Here is a 23,656-nt window from a genome sequence, read left to right on the forward strand (position 1 = left end):
TATTAACAAAGAAAATTCTTTTGTGAAAGCAGTTACGTGGCAACTGTTTATAAAACAACATTAACAGCGTGTTACTGAAACATATTCTCATTATGTCAAATAGTTGATCTAACGACTCCTATTTTAACACTTGACTTCAAAGTGTGATGGGGCTGAAGTAGGATCAGGCATGTCAAAATTGATGTCAAAACACATCTCGATTGACAAAGAACATTTATGTTGAATCTACACATCACTTTTTACTGTGAAAAGATGCGTTTCTGAAGATCATTAGGGTTGTGAGTTATGCACCTCTACCACCCAGCACAACCCTGAATGATCTTAGCAAAGGTATCACAGTCACCTCAAAATCCTGTGAAAAAGATATATAAACCTATACTGTAATTTCAGGGAAACGTATCAGAGTAGTATCTGTCAACTCCATCGTACCGGTTTCTTTTCATAATGTGTGTCCGAATGTTGATTACCGTCTCGATGTTCCCTGCGTAAGAGGTAGCGCTCACATCGAGTGTTTGTAATTCTAATCAACAGCACCAGACCCTTTATGAGTTTGTGCAAGTTACGTCAAAACTTCAAGTAGAATAATACTTTCGGTATTAAAATATAGTACCAAATTTGGTCCTTTCGATACCAGGGACAGTTTTTGAGGTCACCTTGTGATTTATGAAATATAAACGAAATTGTTGGAGCCAGGCACGTAGCCAAGGAATGGGTCCGGGGGGTCCTGACCCCCCTTCGAGACCAGAAATGAAAAAAAAAATTAAGGAAAGATGAAACAAAAAGAAACGAGATAAAGAAGAATCAGCGCTATAAATATAAAGCTACAGCAAGCGTTTGGTTACTCTTTCTTATGAGGAGCTTTGTGTGGGGGAAACAGGGGGGGGGGGAGTCAAATTAAAAATGGATATTATTGTAACGGAGCATTCTAAATTCCATCTCAGGTAGAACTTACGAAATACCAATAATCCCCAATAATATGAGCCTGGCAACATAGATTTCAGTGACACTTGTTAAAGCAATTTTCAATTTCGCGGCAACACAAATCCATTTCGCGGCAGGATGTTTTCACTGCCGAAAGAGATCTCGTTGCTATCCTTAACGGCGTTAAACGAAGACAAGAAAAAGAAGAAGAAAAGACAAGAAGAACCTAGTTCTAAAGACCTCGGAAGACTATATCTTTTTCAATTTTTTTTATATCCTTTTACTCGAGATTTCTTCATAGTTTGTTACTAAAATACTTACTAACATATCCTTATTTTATTGTCCTAACAAACCAATATGGGTACGTTCTCAGTAAAACAGTTTAGATTGATCGAGCCTCTTGTGGGTAACCACAATATTTCATGTCACACCCCCCATTACAAAATCCTGGCTAAACGAACCAAAATATTTTACCAGTAAAATAGTTTAGAATGACCCAGCCCCCTGTGTGATAATCTCAATATTTCGTCACAGACCCGCGCTATTACGAAATCCTGGCTACGTGCCTGGTTGGAGACAATTTTCGTGAAAAATGATAATTTTCGATGTAACCTTTAGTGAAATATCGATGTTTTGAGAATAGGAAAACAATTCGAATAATACCCCCAGAAGAATCTTATAAAAACTTAGGTTTAATATTTGTTCCCGATATGTTTAACAGTCATAATGTCTGAGCATGTGTACATGCATTGAGAGAAGAGCTCAGCTGGACATTATAAAGTAACATTTCCTGCATAAAAGGGCCCATAAAATGTGTCAGTCATTTGAAATTTTAGATTCAATTTCTTTTCATTACAACAAAACTTGTTCTATTCTGTTCCGAAACAATAGATAAATATCATGCATATAATTAATTAATTACTTTGCATTATAACTTCCTGATTTCATGTTCATTGTTTGAAATACTTTCAAAGCCTAATAGGCCCATCTTTATTATTACTTGTAGTCCTATGTCGTAAAATTATTTGCATAGTTTCAAATCCTATAACGGAAATAGTGATATTTATTAACATCAGGCAAGCAAGTAATAGAGCAGATAGTGGCATGTATTAAGCGTGATTGACTATTATTAGAACACATACACTTAGATATTGTAACCAGGGGTAAAAGTGCAGGGAAACGCAGGGGGACGCCGTCCTCCTGCTTCCAGAAAATATCTGTAGCGTCCTCCCACTATCTAAAAAAATTACAATGGGCAAAGATAGGCACGGGGGACGGTGTGACGTCATGCGTCCCCCTACCTTTCCAGATCCACTTTTACCCCTGATTGTAACCGTTTATTATTAAGAGTAATTATTAAACAAATTAACATTAACAATTAGATTTGAATTGGAATGTTTATTTTACGAAGTACATTTAATGTATATTTACCATTTTCCGCCGTTAGAACTTTACACGTGCAAGCATTCATGTATTGTTGAGGAATCAACTTGTTGCGCATTTCGATCCAGCTTCCCCTTAGACCAATCGGAGGGAAACAAAGACGAAGAGGCAGGCGAAACCGGGCTAAAAAAGAGTAATTGGAGCGAAAACGATGTAGCGTCACGCTGGGAACTGCAACACAACCTAGTTAAGGGAGAGATTTTTTTCTCCTCCATTTATTCTCTTGAAATCAAGCATCTCACACCGCTATGACCTCTATCTCGCTCCTGTTTGATTAAAAGCTTTCGTAAACATTGCACAAAAAAATGTTACTTTCTCGTCTGTATGGTAATTACTTGTCTAATACAATGGCTTGGGTCGAGAGGGACGAATTGGAACTCTGCGCTGGATGATATAATGAGAAGGCTGGGTCTTCTGTTCTAGCTATTTCCTTGTAAAATCTGATTCGAATAGCATACTTCTTTTTGCATTTCTTATGAACATGAATGAAGATATATGTATGTAGACTCCTTAGTCCTCCATGCTAGTGTAATCGCTATCGATCCCACATTCGATTCCCAGACAGAGATCCTTCAAAAATTTGGACCCATTACGGTGGTTCGTATTCCACATTAAACTGCAAGTCTATGCCTCATATAGCCTGGGTGCTGAAAGGGGTGCTAAACTTCGATCCAAACAAACTTCTATCCCCTCTTATAGAAGACACATTTGCAAAATTCTAAATAGCCTAGGCCTCTCCTATTCTATAGTTTATGAAATCCAAGTCAAGAGTGAGTGACACATACAATGAAAATTCGAGGCTAGCTATAAACACCCATACAACTCTAACCTACGACAATGAGTTGCACCTTACGATGTGACGCCCAATGCCCGTTTCTTTTCAATGATTTCATTCCCATCAGAGATGGGTGGGTCGTAGAAGGTGATGCCTTCTCTATGGCCAGTGATGTGCAACGCCGAGAGCACTCAGCTATTTCCTCTGACATTGAAGAAAATTACATGAGACTGCTCTGTTATGGCCACCTAGGACGTTTTCTACTAAAATGAATAGGCTCAGAAGTGCCTCCCAATTCTTACGATGATACAAAAGGAAGACGTTTCAGTCTGTGAGTGATGTTAATTCCTAATGGTTAACAGTCGCTTTAACAGGTGCTGCTATCTGCCTGATACCAATAACATTCAGGCAGGTCGCGATTTAATTAAGCAGCATTATTTCAACTTAAATACTTCAAAATGGGACTGTGATTAGGTTTGGATTTCAGTATTAATATTTGTGTATATCTATAATATATTGTAAGGTTCCATTCCCGCTCACACTACAACCACATGGTTTTACAACGATCACATGGTTTTACTACGAACATGTATTACTACGTTCAAAACATATACAATAGCAGACAACAGTTAGAGACTACCAGCAAGACAGGAAGAAGACTTGGAAGATCCACAAAGTAAGCCGACTTTTCTCCTCATGGACTCCTCTACATGAAACGGCCTATAAAAGAAGACCTCAAGAGGAGTAACCTATTCGTTGACAGCTGATCATCCACCTGTCAACATCTTTCATCTGGGGCCGCCGTAGGCTATGAAGAAGTTCTTTAAGATCATCTACCAAAGCTGCTATGAGCTAGGAGCTTTACTCCTTTAAACATTCACTCCTGAGGGAGCGCTGAGCGAAGGAGGTATCCTCATCTGGCAATTTGAATATTTTCTGAGGTCACTTTTGTGTGCTGTGGACTTTATTGAACACTGACAAACGCTTAGAGGTTTAAAATAACTTTGAAAAAATTATTTATAAGACATTATTTTTGTAATAAAAGGATAACGGTTTATATCCTGGATTTAATTTAGACTCTATCGAACAAAACATTGTAATATTTTGACGATCTAACTGCAACTTAAACTGTATTGTTTCAATTTAATTAATTCAAAATAGATAATGATAATGCTGAACATTAACTGCATTGCTGTTTATTATTACAGTATGATAAAATCCGTAACCATATTTAGATTTAAGTGTTAATATTTGTGTAATGGCAGGTTAGTTGATGGGAAAACCAAATAATAGCACAATGGTGGCTCAGTGGTAGAGCGCTTGTCCTGGATGTGTAGATTTCTTGGTTCGATCTTAGGCCCAGTAAAAGTTATGGTAGACAACATCATGTCCGTGGATTTTTCTCTGGGTACCCCTGTTTCATCCCATGTGCTCATTTGGTGATTCTTCCATTATCATTCATTTGCCTGAATCACTTGGCGCAGAATTCAGCTGTGTTACGACATGAATGGCGATCATACTGATGTTTATGATTCTTAAAACTCTGACTTCAAGGTAACTGTATATAAACGTTCTACCATAACGAACACTATACTGCTGAAACTAAAGGTGAGTACACCCACTTCCGGACCACATTGTAGTTTCCTATAACCTACTCATAGTTACCATACACGTCTTTGAAGTTACAGCCCATAATCCTATACATAGAATATATTCAACTAAAAAATTCATATATGTCATTTGTTGTACAGAGTCGCAGTGTTAATCCCAAGAGTTTGTTAGGAACACACAATATTCGTGAAGTTTCTTAAATTATTTACGTTTCTCTACACTTTCTCAACGTATTCTCAATTATTCTCTCTCCCCTTTCCGAAAGATTTTATGGAGATAGTTAAACTCCCGCAGTTTCTTTAATTATTTATTTAAATACATTAAGACCTTATACAAAGATCATCAGCTACGAAGTTAATCACCAACCTTCTTAGAGGCTAAAGATTTGAATTATTTCATCATTATTATTCACCACCTTCTAAGGTTTAAATTATGATATAACTTAATCCCAAGAAATTTATAAATTGCCTACCATAATTACGTACTAAAAATGCGAAGTCGTGTTTGAATAAAACATCAAAATTTATCACGGGTATAAAGAGCTCAGCTTGCCTGACAACGATTTGCGTTAACCGACCCTCTGTCGGCTTTGTGTTTGATTTTTTGGTAGATCAGTACACTTAACATGTCACTAGAGGCTCATTTATTACAACTATAAACTGTATAATAGTGTTAATACATATTTTCGTACGAAACTTCCTTTGCCCAATTCTTTAGTCTTAGTTAGTTCAATATACTCGATTTATTGTTTAAATAAATTTACAGGTTACTTTTTCTTACCGTTTTCAAAGAGCTTCATTTCTTCCATTGCAATCATCATACCCAGGAAATCATCATCATCTCCCAGAATGACGTAAACTGAAAGGAAATAAAAATAGAGACTTACTACTTTGAAACAAGTATTCCATATAACCAATACAACCCAACTTTTGTACCATGAAGTAAAATAAAAAATACACAAAATAATTGATTAAGTCAAGACTTTTCCAAGCAGACAGACACGTTAATCAGGTAGGAAAGGTATTGATAGATTCGGCAACCAGATAATGGTAGAAATATGCTCATAGTTTGAGTGTAATTATAACTCATTATACCGTTAAACTTTTCATGGCTATTACAGTTAACTCGTCCAGGATCTGCATTCAACAATATATAAAGTGCGAGAGACGAAAAGGTGCCATGTATTTATAAGAAAAGGAGTATTGATTGGTATAATTATGGCTCTAAGTGTTCAATTCTGAAATGTTTGAAATGTTTAGAAAATTTAACAATTTAGAGGAACACAATCGGTGACTGAGCTTCCGGCGTACAAAAACTAAGAAGCACAAATCCCGTGTGCAAAGTGCAGCTAACTATCCTCAGTCTGCCGTCGCATTTTGCGGATAGCCGCCGAAGTGAAGGAAAAATGACTGTCGGCATCGGTCCGTTTTCGGTTCCAAGCAGGATTGCGAACCGACCCGATTCTGTCGGGACCGTACTGATTTCTGATTTATTTGTCCCGCGTTCCGATCAGGCTCTCGTCGGGACGCATAGTGTCCCGATTTATCGACTTTCAGAGTTAATTAATATTTTACTGGGTCATTTTTACAAGAGAATAACTGAATAAATTGATCAAGGCTACTAGGAGTACCGAAAAGTACATTTTTGAAAAATGCTAAATTCTGCAGGAAGAACACGAAGTCTCTCTTTTGCATTTTTAAATTTAAGTTTACCAAAGGGAATAGCCAAAGAAAAGACTTATTTAGTTGATAGTCTGTTTCAGTCATTATTTAAAGGAAGTCATTTGTTTGTGATAAAAAACATACATTCTATATAGTTTTCTTTTTTAAATGTTGTTTATGTTCAAAATAAATTACAATTGTTTTAGTTTGAATTTGTTGTATGGTGATAGCCAAAGAATAAACTTGATTTTGGTAATACTTTTTGTCAGTAATTCCTTAACAATGTTACTCTTACTCATTTATGATATAAAAAAATCTATATAGTTTTCTCTCTAAACTTTGTTTATATTAAATAAATTGCAGTTGTTTTTGTTTGAATTTGTTGCATATATTGCTTGGTACCTAGTGATAAGCAGGGGGTGGAAAAATAAAAAAAAATAAGATGCCCCATTCATTCAGGTTCCTGTTATTCAGCTGATTACTTACATTGTTTTCAACGACTCGCCGTACGTATACTCATCTCTGGGTGGGGGAGACGCTGAATGATGGTGAGAACTCGGTAACGTCCGCTGCTAGGATATAAGAACAATAGGTGGCAGCACTGCTACTCATGTAACTGTTGTCAGATGGTTTATAAACTTACAGAATTGTTTTCGTGACCGATTGCAGCGGAACATGTTACATTATTCGTTGTTTGGCAAAAATATCAAATATACTGCAAAAAGCTTTGCTCGTTCCAAACTATAAAATCCTATTAAAAATTCTCACTGACAATTACTAGTTACTTCTGATATGCTCAGAACGCCATGTCTTTGGCGTTCAGGCTGGTTTCCGACCTAATTTTACCATCAATGACCAATTACTCAGACTCATAAATCTCATTACGAATCATTATAATACTGCACTTCCGTCTTGTCTCATTCTTTTCGATCTCGAAAAAGCTTTTGATAAAGTCTGGCACTTAGCTCTCATGTTTAAACTTCACCGCTTCCGGCTTCCACTATCATATCTCCGCTTCATCTTTCATTTTCTTTCTAACCGCCTCTCTTACGTAACCATCAATAGCTCTCTATCTCATCCTATTTTTATTCACTCTGGTGTACCTCAAGGCTCCGCTCTTTCACCCCTTCTATACCTTTTGTTTGTTGCTGACATGCCGGCTCTTCCTCTCAATGTGCACACTTTTCAATATGCCGATGACACTGCTTTTCTCTGCACAGCCCGGACCATTCAACAGATTAATTCTTCTCTCAGCATAGCGATTGACTCCTTCCTTCGATGGTGTAATAAGTGGCGACTTCACATCAACTCCACTAAGACGCAGGCAATAGTCTTTATTCCACCTCGCAAGCGCTCTCGAATACAAAAAAATCCGAATCTTCTTAACATTAGTGTCGATGGCACACGAATTCAACCCGCCAAACAGGTTACTTACCTAGGTCTCACTATCGATCACCACCTAACTTGGCGGACATATTTGAAAGAAATCATTCGCAAGGCCTACAATCGTCTAAACCTACTTAAACGTCTTATTGGCACCACTTGGGGATTACAGCCTACTACAGTCCTGAATACCTATAAGGTATTTTTACGTCCCATCTTGACGTACGGCCACCCTGCCTGGGTTAGTGCTTTGCCTTTTTTTTCTATGCCAAATTGAAAGTACTCGAACGCCATGCTTTCCGTTTAGCTTATTGAATCAAGCTCCCGAATCCAACGCAGGAGTTGTATGACCGCATAACTTTTCCTACCATACTTCATCACATAGAAAAATTAAGGCTCAAATTCATTAACTCCCGATTTCAGCAAAGACATCCTTTACTTCTGGACACAATGGACATCGACCGCAACTACGATCTGGAATATAATTTCGTCGCTTGCCCTCTATCTTTGCTCTTCTCCCTTTATCTGAAAACAATTCCTCCTGACCACTCCGATCATTTTGTCGCTTCTGCCTACTCTTCCGACCATCTTCCCCATCACGTTTCACCCACATATGTTGCACTGTAAACTCATCATACTAACAGGGCTTCACTCGTCTTCATCACTGTCCAGAGTAGCCCCTGGACAAGAAGATAACCAGCATTCGTGTTTCTAACAACTTGTTTGTGATTGTCCTGTCAAGTGCACCTCATCATCATCTCTTCATGACCCAATGATTATGATCACAAGATCATAATGTCCAATGGATACTATAATAAAATGAAATGAAATATAATAAAGTGCTACTTAAATAAATGATGTTCCAGTTCTCCTACATCCCATAGACCAGCTCCAATCTCCTTACTACCCCAATTCTTTCACCACTCACCCCGGATAGAGGGCGTAACCCTCGCAAGGGAGCTAGCCCTGGGCTAGCAAGCAAAAAAAAAATTGGTGTTCATACTTACCTTGACTTTAACCCAGCCTCTCTTTTGTTAATCGGGTAGCGAGGATCAGGTGCAGCATACGCATTTGTGAGCATCCCAGACATACGTTATTTAGAGGATTGATGGAAGTTGACGCTTTCGGATGATAGCTTATATTTTTGGAATATCATCATCACTCATTGGCATCAGTAATCATTTTGTAACAGACCGATTAACGGTTGTTTACATTTTATTTGAGTTGGCTCCCGGATTGTGATGTTTACCCGGATTGTAATGTTTACCGGTTGTTAGGCAGCGTTAAAGTTGGTTCGTGTATTGTAATACTGCACCCGAGTGCCTCCAAAGATTCGTTTTGATGTTAATTTGTTTCGTTGCCAATGAAATAAATGGCACAAAAGGGTTATTAGTTTTATATGCGATATGCAAAACACATATGAGATACGTAGTATGCGCACACACCAATAATTTACCACTTTTATATATACAATTGTTTCGAGTTACTGTAATAATTCCACTCATGTTATAGCTTAATATAGTGAAAATTTGATTTACGCTTTTGTTCTACTTTAATTTACCTTATCTATCGAAATATCAATCCAAAACAAGTTTTGGCTGAATAAAATTCAACTTCTCATGCTATGCTATTTTGTTGTTTTTCGTCATTCTTCTGTTAAGAACGTAGCGATAATTTCTGGTTATTCCCGCAAGAGGGCATTCGGATCACTATTAGAGAAAACGAAATGTTAAAAATTTTCAACATGGAGATTTCGTCGTGAGTTGATTCCTTCGTTTCTAAGGAGATTTAAAAACAACGGCCAGACAAAATTAAAGGAACATTAAAAATTAGTAACTATAGTTCTCGGTAAGTTAGAAATTAGAAATATATATAGATATTCGTGATCTCTAAGGTTAGATTCTTGTATAGATATGTATTTATGGTAAAACTGTGTTAATTATAGTCGAAGATATAATATTTAAAAACGCGTTTATTAAGGTCTGGTGACGCGAGGATGATGACGCAGTGAAACGCCGTTTTACAATGTAAAAAGAAGGATGGCTAGGTCGGCTCCTTAAAATATAGAAATTTTGTAACCAAAGTATAATCTCTCGGAACTAAACCTAGTATAAATTACTAATTGGTGTTAAACTGAATTATTTGAAAAAAAAAAGGAACGCTGAGGAGTCTGACCGAAATGAAAATTGCATAAAACAAGTTTTGGCTAAAGCCATCGAGTGTTACTTCCGCCATTACGAGTGATAGCGTAATGTGCAGGAAGTAAGTTTGTTGGAGTTCATCTCATCAGATAACGGGACCAAGTCCCATATTCTATAGGACGTGGAACCAATACCCGAGGAGATTGACTGCAACGTGTAATAAATAGGTTTGCTAACCTATCCTGTCAAGCCGGGGATCCAGGTGACAAGGACCGACAGGACTATTTTGTAGGAACCTCAGCCAATTGGGTAACATTCATCCATTTTATCTTATTTTCTTCTTGTTCCGATCATAAACAAACTCACTAATTCAACAAATGAAGTGTTTCGAAATAAATATGCGTAGTTAAAGTAAAAAGGCGTTACGCGTTTAGACAGCTCATCTCGTTACCACTCAATAGAATGATATCATAAGAATATGTGATCAACATCAAAAATTGTTGGTGAACTCTACTTTAAGCGCACCGCTTGATATTAATATTTTCCATGTGAGAATTGATACAGGTTTCTTTATTGTTAGATTAAGTAATATTTGTCAATTTGAGATGTCCTTTTAACGTGTGCCTTATTTAAAAAAAAATGTGTTTTGGTTGCTTAGGTTAGGTAAGACTTAAATTTAACGTGTCCCATAATATACATTTATTTTGATTGTTAGGTTAGGATATCAGATTGTGGGCTTACTGTTAAATAATGTACTCTTGTGTTGTCTTGTGATAATATTTCGGGAACATAATATTTCGACTGCTTGTTTAGGTTAGGTAAATTGAACTTGTGCGCTTACGGTTAAATAATGTGCTATTATTTTGTCTCGTGATATATTTTGGGAAATATATATTTTGACTGCTTGCTTAGGTTACGTAAATTGAACTTGTGTGCTTACCGTAAAATAATGTCCTGTTATTTTGTTTCGCGATATATTTTTTTTTTGTTAACATGTATTTCCAATTGCGTCTGTTAGGGCTTTAGGTAGGTTAAGAAATTATATTTTGAAAGTGAATCGTACATATAACTCGGGTCTTAAATGTGAAAGGGTTTTGGTAATTTAGGATAGTAAATGTACCGGTTTTCATTGTTGTTGTCTCATGATATGCGAGTGCATACTTGATCTATGCAGATTTCAGCGAACCTTCAGTTGTAGTTCTTGTTTCCGTATATATATTTAAATCTTGTTCGAATATGCTTCCGTGCAAGATTCTGTCTTGGGCATATATCTAGTTTAAAGGTGCCATTCACGCGTTAAGGAATTCTTTACATATTTGCCTCATCGGGAGTCAACGTAGCTAACTAATGCTCAACTTTACGGATAAACATATACGTACTTACATCTATTCAATTTGTCGATCTTAAACACAATTTGAAATTTGTTACGTGTCCATTGCTCTTGAAAAGTAATGACATTATATTGTGACGTTAAAAATGATAATAATGTTGATAATGACGTTCTAATCTCTCATAGAATATGTAAACCCTGGCGTAGAGAAGTAGAAGTAGAGCATTTTTTTTATTTTCATTTGTAAATATATCATCTCATTAGTAGTAGATTTTTTTTTCAGATGTATTATGTACGATTGATACATGCTACCTACTTGTTCTAGAGTACAATGAGAATGTAGTAGCAGTCATGTAGGCTTATGTTGTCGCCTGACTCAAATGATATGTACAGGGTTATGAATCGTGAACGTCTATTTAGTAATAATTTTAGTAATGATAATGTCATTTTGTTAAATGAATAATTAGAGCATATGGACTGTTATTCTTAAGTGATCACGAACTGAGTATGTATTGTAAAGATATTGAAATGTGAAAATTGATACAATTTTGAAATTAAGTCAATGTAGTAACATAATCTCGTAATTGTTTTAATGTACAGCGATGTAGGCAAATATCTAACAGACTTTACTCTGTCGCTCTGGATAATTACAATGTAACTGTTGACTGATTGGCACAAATAAACAATCACGACCGAATCTCAATTTTATAATTTCGAATACTGCTCATAGAGTTAAGCATATGTAAGTTTGATATTTTTTTTTCTTTCATTTAACTTAAGTTAACGACGTTGAGTCTTCTTTCATTTCGATTAGCCACTTAACAAGAATTTGGAATCTTTTGATAAAAATTTGTTGCGCATGCTTGAACTGATTTTTTTTTAAGCTAACATAATCTAAACATTAAGTTAAAACCATAATCAAAGAAAATGATTTGTTATAAATTGGTTCATTCTTGAGATTTTTCATCCCTTGAAAAGAAAACTGTTATAAATCGGCGACCCCTTTGCTATAATATATGAAGCTAGGTTGTTATAAATTGACGATCCAATTCAGGATTTGCCTAATAGGTATTCATTTCATTTATGATCGAAAAACTGGTATGTAATAAATTGGCGACCTTTAGCCAAGGATATTAATTAACTTTACTATAATATGTGAAGCTGAAGTGTGTAATAAATTGGCGACTTCAGCTTCAGGATATTAGTTTACTTAATAAAGTATTCTGTTTTGTGTGCTAAGCGAGATGAAAGCTAAATAATGAGTGGATATAACGATGATGAGTTGCTAAACGCGTGACCCAATTAATATGATGTAAAATGAGTGAAACAGATATGATGCATGAGACTGAAGAATATAGTTGTTGTAATGGTGCTAATAGTGTTGAGAACGCGATTGCAATTTGTTGTGAGAGTTGTGACAAATGGTACCATATGAATTGTTTAAATATACCGGAAAGGGAACAAGAAGTGTTAAGACACTCAGAGGAAAATTGGTATTGTGCAACTTGTGTAGGTAAACAGTCTGTAGAATCAGATGGGGAGGAAGTGAGACGTACACAAAATCCAAAGAAAGTTGCTCCAGAAATTGAAATTGGTGGAGGTCCGCTTCTAGATAAGTTAGTGGACATAATTAAAGAACTAAAATCTGAGGTTTCTGAGGTACGGAAGGAATTAAGGTCTGAGGTTTCAGCAGTAAGAGTAGAACTGATTAATCAGATGACCGTTAACAAGAATGATTTAAAGGCAGAAATGAAAACTGAATTAAATAAGATGAGTAGTGAAATTTCGTCTTTGAAAGAATCTTTTGTGTCAGTAAAAGGGGAATTAAAAACCGAGATATCTAAGTTAAGAATTGAAATTGATGAGACAAAAACTAATTTAGGACAAACCGTAGAAAATGTACGCGATAGTTGTATGATGGAAGTAAATAATGTAAAACAGGATATGAATAGTATTAGGTTAGATTTAGATAAAGTAACTGTAGATGTCAGTGAATTTAATGAAAATGTGAATTGTAAATTAGAGGCTACTACTAAAGAAGTGTCAGAGTTGAAAACCCAATTCGGGAATATAACCTCCAAATTTGAATCTGAATTGAAATGTGTCAAAGAGCGACAAATTGATGACTACAGAAAATTCCGGGATGTAAACGAACAGACCGGGAATATGATAAAGATATTAGAACGTGACATGATTGACGCGTATCGTCAAAATCGGGAGCGATGTGAGCGGAACACCGACACTTTGAAAAAGATATTCGAATCGGGTGATGTAAATGCAAATAATAAAAACTTTCCATTTGAAGAGAATTTGGCTAATAATGAACAAAGTTGTCAGGATGTTAGGGAACCTTCAGTTCCAACATTAGATAAAAGTCGATTTGAGGAAATCATAAATATGACCGAGATGTCTTCCTCGTCCGATGTGGAAGAAATTAGGAATAAACCCTCACACAAACATAAGAAAGTGAAACAAAGAAGGAAAGAGAAAGGATCGCGTTGTGAATCGTGTACTGAGCGGTATACTCCATTAGATCTTGTTGTGAATAATCATGAAACCGAGGATAGGCCTAAATTAGATTTTGAAAATAGAAATAGTGACAACAGTCCTTCGTATAAAAGGGGTGCAGGAACTTATTTGAAGGAATTGCATTATTTCCCAAAATTTGATGGGCAACTGACCCAGGGAATGGCAAAAATCTTCCTAGACGATCTTTTACACACGATGAACATGTATGTTCTCACAGATAGGGATCGAATGTATATCGTGGGACGAGTTTTAGAGAAATCTGCAAAGATCTGGTATCGTAGTGTTGCTTCCCAGATAAAATCTTTCCCTGACTTTCTGCGGCTTTTCAAGTTGCAGTACATATCGGAGCGACTAGAGAGGGCACAAAAGCGCCATCTCTACTCGCTACGATATGACAAATCGAAACATTCTTCCTTGCTAGGGTTTGTGAGACATATTGTTGAGAAATATAATTCAATAGTAACTTCACCTTCAGATCAAGAGTTGAAGGATCTGATTTTAGACTGCCTTCCTGAGGAAGAAGCAAAAATTCTGAAACTAGGTTCAGTTAGCACGGTGCAAGACTTAATGCTACGAATAGCTGAATTAGAGTGTAGTCCAACTCCCTCGTTAGGAAATCAGGGCAATTCAAAATTTCCACCTAGGAAACCCCAAATTAGGAAAACATTCTTTTTACCGACTAACTCTAATCGAACTGATAATGCGGTACAAACCGATCCAATTCGCAATGAATGTGGGGGAAGAGAAAATAATTCAAATTCTCAATTTGGAAATAAACCTCAAAATTTTAACGGGAGATCATACCGCAATAGCTGGAAAAGAAATCGAAACCAGAAACAAGGATGGGAACAGAATAGAAATAATAATTTCAGACCCATAAACGGTATGCAGCCCGTTCCGATGTATGGGGGTGTACCAGTACCAGTACCATATACAGTACCGGGAATGTACAGTTTTAGTAATATGAAACCGGTTATGGTGCCAGGTCCTTCTGTTATTATGGTAACTTCTTCGTTTCCCCAAAGCTTACCTGTTGTGACTACTGTTACTTCCGCTTTACGTCCACCGTATCCTTCGGTGACTGCGGAACCGACAAATCCGGTTGTTGTTTCGGAAAACATGTTGAGCAGTCGTCACTAAGGGGAGACGACGGCTGCTCCGACCAACTTCTCTCCCCGAATCAAAATGTTAGTAAACTTTACTCTTTTGAGAAAGAAAATGTGTCGATTGAAAATGAGTCTTCTTTGAAATTACTGACCTATTTTGTACTAAAAGAGGAAGAAGGGAATATGTCCAAACAAGATTTCGAGATATTTCCTTCCCCTTCTATAGATTGTAAAGTGGGGGAAATGCAAATTAAGTGTATCCTGGACACTGGGGCAGAGCTGAATCTCTTAAATTATAATATTTGGCAAAACCTTCAAAATTCTTTTCGTTCGGCAAAGCTCAAACCAGTACCCAGTGTACACTTGACTGCTTTTGCAGGTAAGGATAACTTTCCTGTGAAGGGACTGCTTGAATTAACCTTAAATATACAAGATAATCTTTTTAACGTCCCAGTCTTTGTCGTGAAGGACATGAAGGCGGGACTGTTATTAGGCTCGCCATTCTTCGCTAAGTTTCAGGTCACTTTGGATAGTCCTAACAGAAAATTAATTTTGAAAAATAATAATGAGGAAGAAGTAACTTTGGATATTTCCTATCCAAAGGTGCTCCTTGTTCATTTAGATACTAATTCGGAATTACGTGAACCTAACCAAATTTTTTCTTCTTCTAATGAACAATGTAGAGATTACGGTGAGATTTCTGAATTGGAAATTAAAGAATACATTAAAGGGCGCGATGATTTAGACGAGGATACAAAAATAAAATTGGAAAACTTGCTCCTTAAATTCAAACACTTATTTTGCGAATACCCCAAACCCATCCGATGCGAACCTTATAAAATAGAATTAACAGACCAAGAACCTGTGGTCGGAAAGATCTACCCAATCCCTCAGGCTATGCAAAAAGAGTTCGAGGAGGAATTGAATAAATGGATAAGGTTGGGGATAGCCAAAGAACATCCCAGCAGTTATCGCAATCCAATTCATTGCGTGCGAAAATCCTCTGGAGGTGTTAGACCTGTAATCGACCTCAGATTACTGAACTCAAAGGTCGTAAGTCCTAAAATACAGGTCGAACCCATTAACGAAATTCTTACTCGCATCTCTGGAGCTAAAATTTTTAGCTCCATGGATGCTACAATGGGATATTATGGTATTCGACTGCATCCAGATTCCTTCGCATCCACAAGCTTCATATATTTAGGTCGACAGTATGTATTATGTGTTCTTCCAATGGGTTTAAAGTCAAGTCCTAGTATCTTCCAAAATGTGATGAACTCATATTTTGGATTAGATACTAGACATTTTGTTGTAGTATATCTCGACGATTTAATGTGTTTTAGTTCTACTTTTGATGAACATTTCATTCATTTAGAACAACTCTTTGAAATTCTAACCTTCGGAAACTTTGCACTAAATTTTAAGAAATGTCAGTTCGTCAAGTCTGAGATTTTATTTTTGGGACACATTGTGAATGGGAAGGAATTAAAGCCGAATCCCAAACACAACGAAGCGATAAAGTATTTTCCGATACCGAAAACCAAGAAGAAACTTAGGTCCTTCTTAGGCATTCTTTCTTGGCGAAGGAAATTTATTCCTCGGTTTGCGGCCTTAACAGCGCCATTTTTCGATTTGTTGAAGAAACACAAGAAATATTGTCTAACTGAGGAATTGATGAATAGATTCCAACAATTGAGGGAATTGTTGAGTGAGCCTCCAGCGCTCAGTCAACCTAATTTCGACCAACCGTTTCACTTATTCTCAGATGCGTCTCTAGAAAATTTGGCCGGCTATCTGGCTCAATATGATGATACTGGAGAACTTCTCGTTATCGGCTATGCAAGTAGAAAATTAAAGTTATATGAAGTTTCCTATTCGATCTTCCAACTGGAGTTGCTAGCGGTATTGTTTCTGTGCGAGCATTTCTCGTATTATATTTTAGGTAGAAAAATCACGGTTCATTGTGACAATAGCGCAGTGACATACGCTTTTACGTTACAGAACTTAGATCCCCGAACCACAAAAGTTTTGTTAAAGTTACAGAGGTTCGATCTTCGGTTCGAGCACATTAAAGGGGTGGACAATAAAATAACTGACATTTTAAGTCGCAATACTCCGGAACTCCCTGCCGAACCTGAAGAATACCATGTTAATTCTGTTAATTTTGTTAATTTTGTTTGTTATGATGAGAGTACGTGGTTCACTGTAAATGAGTTAATGCAAATGCAAGCGGGTGATAAGTACTGTAACGAATTAAGAGCGAAAATGTCAGACAGTGCCGATTCTCGAATTCGTCTAATAAACAATTTGGTCTATATTCAAAATCCAAAAACGAAACGTTGGCTGCTAGTGATCCCAGAGTTATTGATTGGGAGAACGATTAGGAAGGTTCATGAAACGGGGCATTTTGGTGTTAGCAAATGTTTGAAATTAGTTCAAGAATTGTTTTTCTGGAAAGGACAAAAACGTACGTTCCAAAATTTCATCAATAATTGTGAGTTGTGTGCCCGAACGAAGTTCTCCAATAGAATTATTGCTCGTGAGGATCTGCATATTGAAGCAGATAAGCCACATTCGAAATTATGCGTCGATCTCGTGGGAAAATTACCATGTAGCTATGGATTCTACTATATCCTCTCAATTGTTGACGTCTATTCACGGTTTCTGTGTTACTTACCGTTGAGGACTGCTACAGCTGCTGAGATTGTTCGGACGCTAGAAAAGGAATATTTTTACCTCTTCCCTTATCCGAATTTTATTATATCTGATCAGGGCCCACAGTTCCTCTCGAACAGGTGGAAGAATTACTGTAACGATCACCAAATTCAGCATATTTTGGTATCGCCATACAACCCTTCTGGGAATGGCATTATTGAACGTTCGCATCGAGAACTCAATCGAATTATTCGATTATTGTGCAGCCATAACCACACTAAGTGGAAAACAGTGCTAAAGACGGCACAAGATCTGCTAAACTATTCTTATAATAGCACTATTGGATGTACGCCTGCCGAGGTGTTCATTTCTTTTTCAGCTACCGACAGATTTCGAGAAAAATTTCCATGGCCGTCTGAATTGAAAACAATAAAAAATTCTAAATGGCACATTCAGGTAGAACCCCGTTGGTTATCAAAACGGAAACGAAAGTCGCAAAATAATGTGATTGAAATTAAGGAAATGGATTTGGTAATGGTAAAAACACATTTTCAATCTGACGCATTTAAGAAGGTCACACACAAATACATGCCTGTATTCACGGGACCTTTTGTTGTGACTCGAGTGCATCACAATTCCGTTTCTTTAAAAGATTTGGAGGGGAGAGAAGTGCCGACTCAAAATTTATCAAATGTAAAATTGTTCAATTGCTCTCCAGAAAAGAGAGAAGAATTGTTAAAAGACTTTAAATAGTCATTAAAAGAATTAAAAAAATTAAAAAAAATTAAAAAAATTTTTTTTAAATGTTAATGTTCTAAGTAGTTAAATTTTTTTTAAAAAGCCGCCGGGAAAAAATGTAACAGACCGATTAACGGTTGTTTACATTTTATTTGAGTTGGCTCCCGGATTGTGATGTTTACCCGGATTGTAATGTTTACCGGTTGTTAGGCAGCGTTAAAGTTGGTTCGTGTATTGTAATACTGCACCCGAGTGCCTCCAAAGATTCGTTTTGATGTTAATTTGTTTCGTTGCCAATGAAATAAATGGCACAAAAGGGTTATTAGTTTTATATGCGATATGCAAAACACATATGAGATACGTAGTATGCGCACACACCAATAATTTACCACTTTTATATATACAATTGTTTCGAGCTACTGTAATAATTCCACTCATGTTATAGCTTAATATAGTGAAAATTTGATTTACGCTTTTGTTCTACTTTAATTTACCTTATCTATCGAAATATCAATCCCAAACAAGTTTTGGCTGAATAAAATTCAACTTCTCATGCTATGCTATTTTGTTGTTTTTCGTCATTCTTCTGTTAAGAACGTAGCGATAATTTCTGGTTATTCCCGCAAGAGGGCATTCGGATCACTATTAGAGAAAACGAAATGTTAAAAATTTTCAACATGGAGATTTCGTCGTGAGTTGATTCCTTCGTTTCTAAGGAGATTTAAAAACAACGGCCAGACAAAATTAAAGGAACATTAAAAATTAGTAACTATAGTTCTCGGTAAGTTAGAAATTAGAAATATATATAGATATTCGTGATCTCTAAGGTTAGATTCTTGTATAGATATGTATTTATGGTAAAACTGTGTTAATTACAGTCGAAGATATAATATTTAAAAACGCGTTTATTAAGGTCTGGTGACGCGAGGATGATGACGCAGTGAAACGCCGTTTTACAATGTAAAAAGAAGGATGGCTAGGTCGGCTCCTTAAAATATAGAAATTTTGTAACCAAAGTATAATCTCTCGGAACTAAACCTAGTATAAATTACTAATTGGTGTTAAACTGAATTATTTGAAAAAAAAAAAAGGAACGCTGAGGAGTCTGACCGAAATGAAAATTGCATAAAACAAGTTTTGGCTAAAGCCATCGAGTGTTACTTCCGCCATTACGAGTGATAGCGTAATGTGCAGGAAGTAAGTTTGTTGGAGTTCATCTCATCAGATAACGGGACCAAGTCCCATATTCTATAGGACGTGGAACCAATACCCGAGGAGATTGACTGCAACGTGTAATAAATAGGTTTGCTAACCTATCCTGTCAAGCCGGGGATCCAGGTGACAAGGACCGACAGGACTATTTTGTAGGAACCTCAGCCAATTGGGTAACATTCATCCATTTTATCTTATTTTCTTCTTGTTCCGATCATAAACAAACTCACTAATTCAACAAATGAAGTGTTTCGAAATAAATATGCGTAGTTAAAGTAAAAGGCGTTACGCGTTTAGACAGCTCATCTCGTTACCACTCAATAGAATGATATCATAAGAATATGTGATCAACATCAAAAATTGTTGGTGAACTCTACTTTAAGCGCACCGCTTGATATTAATATTTTCCATGTGAGAATTGATACAGGTTTCTTTATTGTTAGATTAAGTAATATTTGTCAATTTGAGATGTCCTTTTAACGTGTGCCTTATTTAAAAAAAATGTGTTTTGGTTGCTTAGGTTAGGTAAGACTTAAATTTAACGTGTCCCATAATATACATTTATTTTGATTGTTAGGTTAGGATATCAGATTGTGGGCTTACTGTTAAATAATGTACTCTTGTGTTGTCTTGTGATAATATTTCGGGAACATAATATTTCGACTGCTTGTTTAGGTTAGGTAAATTGAACTTGTGTGCTTACGGTTAAATATTGTGCTATTATTTTGTCTCGTGATATATTTTGGGAAATATATATTTTGACTGCTTGCTTAGGTTACGTAAATTGAACTTGTGTGCTTACCGTAAAATAATGTCCTGTTATTTTGTTTCGCGATATATTTTTTTTTTGTTAACATGTATTTCCAATTGCGTAGGTTAGGGCTTTAGGTAGGTTAAGAAATTATATTTTGAAAGTGAATCGTACATATAACTCGGGTCTTAAATGTGAAAGGGTTTTGGTAATTTAGGATAGTAAATGTACCGGTTTTCATTGTTGTTGTCTCATGATATGCGAGTGCATACTTGATCTATGCAGATTTCAGCGAACCTTCAGTTGTAGTTCTTGTTTCCGTATATATATTTAAATCTTGTTCGAATATGCTTCCGTGCAAGATTCTGTCTTGGGCATATATCTAGTTTAAAGGTGCCATTCACGCGTTAAGGAATTCTTTACATATTTGCCTCATCGGGAGTCAACGTAGCTAACTAATGCTCAACTTTACGGATAAACATATACGTACTTACATCTATTCAATTTGTCGATCTTAAACACAATTTGAAATTTGTTACGTGTCCATTGCTCTTGAAAAGTAATGACATTATATTGTGACGTTAAAAATGATAATAATGTTGATAATGACGTTCTAATCTCTCATAGAATATGTAAACCCTGGCGTAGAGAAGTAGAAGTAGAGCATTTTTTTTATTTTCATTTGTAAATATATCATCTCATTAGTAGTAGATTTTTTTTTCAGATGTATTATGTACGATTGATACATGCTACCTACTTGTTCTAGAGTACAATGAGAATGTAGTAGCAGTCATGTAGGCTTATGTTGTCGCCTGACTCAAATGATATGTACAGGGTTATGAATCGTGAACGTCTATTTAGTAATAATTTTAGTAATGATAATGTCATTTTGTTAAATGAATAATTAGAGCATATGGACTGTTATTCTTAAGTGATCACGAACTGAGTATGTATTGTAAAGATATTGAAATGTGAAAATTGATACAATTTTGAAATTAAGTCAATGTAGTAACATAATCTCGTAATTGTTTTAATGTACAGCGATGTAGGCAAATATCTAACAGGCTTTACTCTGTCGCTCTGGATAATTACAATGTAACTGTTGACTGATTGGCACAAATAAACAATCACGACCGAATCTCAATTTTATAATTTCGAATACTGCTCATAGAGTTAAGCATATGTAAGTTTGATATTTTTTTCTTTCATTTAACTTAAGTTAACGACGTTGAGTCTTCTTTCATTTCGATTAGCCACTTAACAAGAATTTGGAATCTTTTGATAAAAATTTGTTGCGCATGCTTGAACTGATTTTTTTTAAGCTAACATAACCTAAACATTAAGTTAAAACCATAATCAAAGAAAATGATTTGTTATAAATTGGTTCATTCTTGAGATTTTTCATCCCTTGAAAAGAAAACTGTTATAAATCGGCGACCCCTTTGCTATAATATATGAAGCTAGGTTGTTATAAATTGACGATCCAATTCAGGATTTGCCTAATAGGTATTCATTTCATTTATGATCGAAAAACTGGTATGTAATAATTTCATACTCGGGCTTAGCACAACAGGCGGCTTTCACGATGGTGGACTCTGGCGTAGACACTGGCAAATCCATAACCGGTTGACATAAGTTACCTGGACTCATTCCTGGATCTTCCGCATGTTCCACTAAGGTGGAAAAACGAAAAGAGCGGTCAAAAGAATTAACTGTTCGTACTAGGAGCGCATCTCAAAGTTCCATTAACTCTGTAGCTTCACACTCTTCAAGAAACCAAAGTAGCTATGCTACTAGTTTGCATCTTTCACCACCTAGTAAAAAGACACATAAAACTTTGGATATAGAGATAGGTACCAACAATACGGAAACCGAACCATCTGTAGCTTCTGATTATTCCAGCCTACCATCTGCAACAACTTATTCACTCCTATTGACAAAATTCGACAGTAAATTCTCGAACGAGAAGCACATCGCTATACAACTTCGCAAATAATCTCCCTAGAGCTTCGTTAAAAGAAATTATCAAGACTACAAATGGATACATCTTTAAAACTGAGATCCTAATTTACTCAGCACTATTAAGAGCAAAGGGCCTATTCATACGTTTGGCAAAGATGCTCAACTTAGCAGTTTTAATGCATCTAATCAAAAACAAATGCCTCCTCCAAGACGTACACCACTGTTTCTGTGGTAATTCGGGGTGTCGATTCTTCTTACACCGATGAGGAGACTCAAGAAGAACTAACCTACGAAGGACACACTCTTCAGAAAGTTCTGAGAATCCGTAACGCTACAGACCCCACATTCATGGATCGAGTTTTAACATAATCACAAAACACCATAGATAGTCTGCTGACTAATGGCGCATATATATATATATATATATATATATATATATATATATATATATATATATATATATATATATATATATATATATAACAGGAAGCATCGTGTCGAACCCTCCCGCTCCTCTGCACCTTTACCTATTCGTTGTGAAAAATGTCACGCTTATAATCAAAACACAACCACCACTTGTACTAACACCAATGTCTGTGGTTATTGCACTGGCGATCACTTAACGCGTACCTGTCCAAATCTAGAACGACCACCTACTTGTTCTACCTGTCACGAGGCACATCCGACATATAGCTATAAATGCAAAGGAAAATGTGCTCCTGAAGTAAACTCTCCCGAGCATGTAGTACCATTGCGCACACACAATTATTCCGCTGATGTTCCTCCTTCTATGGACTCACCTATAACAGTGCGAAATCTTCTTGTTTTTCTCACACTTACCTTACAAAATATCCAAAAATTTCATCGCTCTCACGTCTTACAGCAAATTACTCACGCAGCGAAAGAGATTTTTCATGTTAACTTCTATGTGACTTATTCAGGACAAAATGTATATTTCCATATTTCTCGCTTGGAAACCACTGTATAGCTTTGTCTTTTTCATCATGGCATTAACATTTATATTTCTTAACATTCGTTCACTTCTCAAAAACAAACCTTTTCAAAGCGTTGCTACTAGAGAAAAGAGCCACAATCTTTATTCTTAATAAAACTTTCATTACTCCATCCATTTCTTACCAGTTTGCTGGCTACACATTGATCAGACAGGATAGCTTCCTTCCATCCAAAAGAGCTAATGGGGAAACAAGTGTGGGTTTTCCTCATCGTGTTCCATCTCGCAGAAATCATTGTAATTTAGCTGGTCTTCCCGAGTACCTCCTACTTACATTATACTTCCGTAACGTAGCCTTCACTGTTGCCACCATTTACATCAGACCCGGCCATCCACTACCTACCTCATTTGTTCAGTATATTTCCGATAATTACAAACAATTTATAATCATGGCCGATTTCAATATGCATAGTAGATCAGAGCAAG

The 23,656-nt window shown here is 36.2% G+C and overlaps 1 protein-coding gene across 1 annotated transcript in view; it reads right to left on the bottom strand.

Moving 5' to 3' along the window:
- The window catches only part of LOC145680557 (guanylate cyclase 32E), a 966,530-nt gene that overhangs the window by 140,772 nt on the left and 802,102 nt on the right, over window positions 1-23,656 (bottom strand). The window contains exon 5 of the mRNA XM_081751189.1: window positions 5,531-5,608. Within this exon, the coding sequence (XP_081607315.1) occupies window positions 5,531-5,608 (78 nt within the window). The remainder of the gene's footprint in view (window positions 1-5,530; window positions 5,609-23,656) is intronic.

This window comes from Thermobia domestica, chromosome 3 (assembly GCF_964235325.1).
Source record: "Thermobia domestica chromosome 3, izTheDome1.hap1.1, whole genome shotgun sequence".
NCBI lineage: Eukaryota > Metazoa > Arthropoda > Insecta > Zygentoma > Lepismatidae > Thermobia > Thermobia domestica.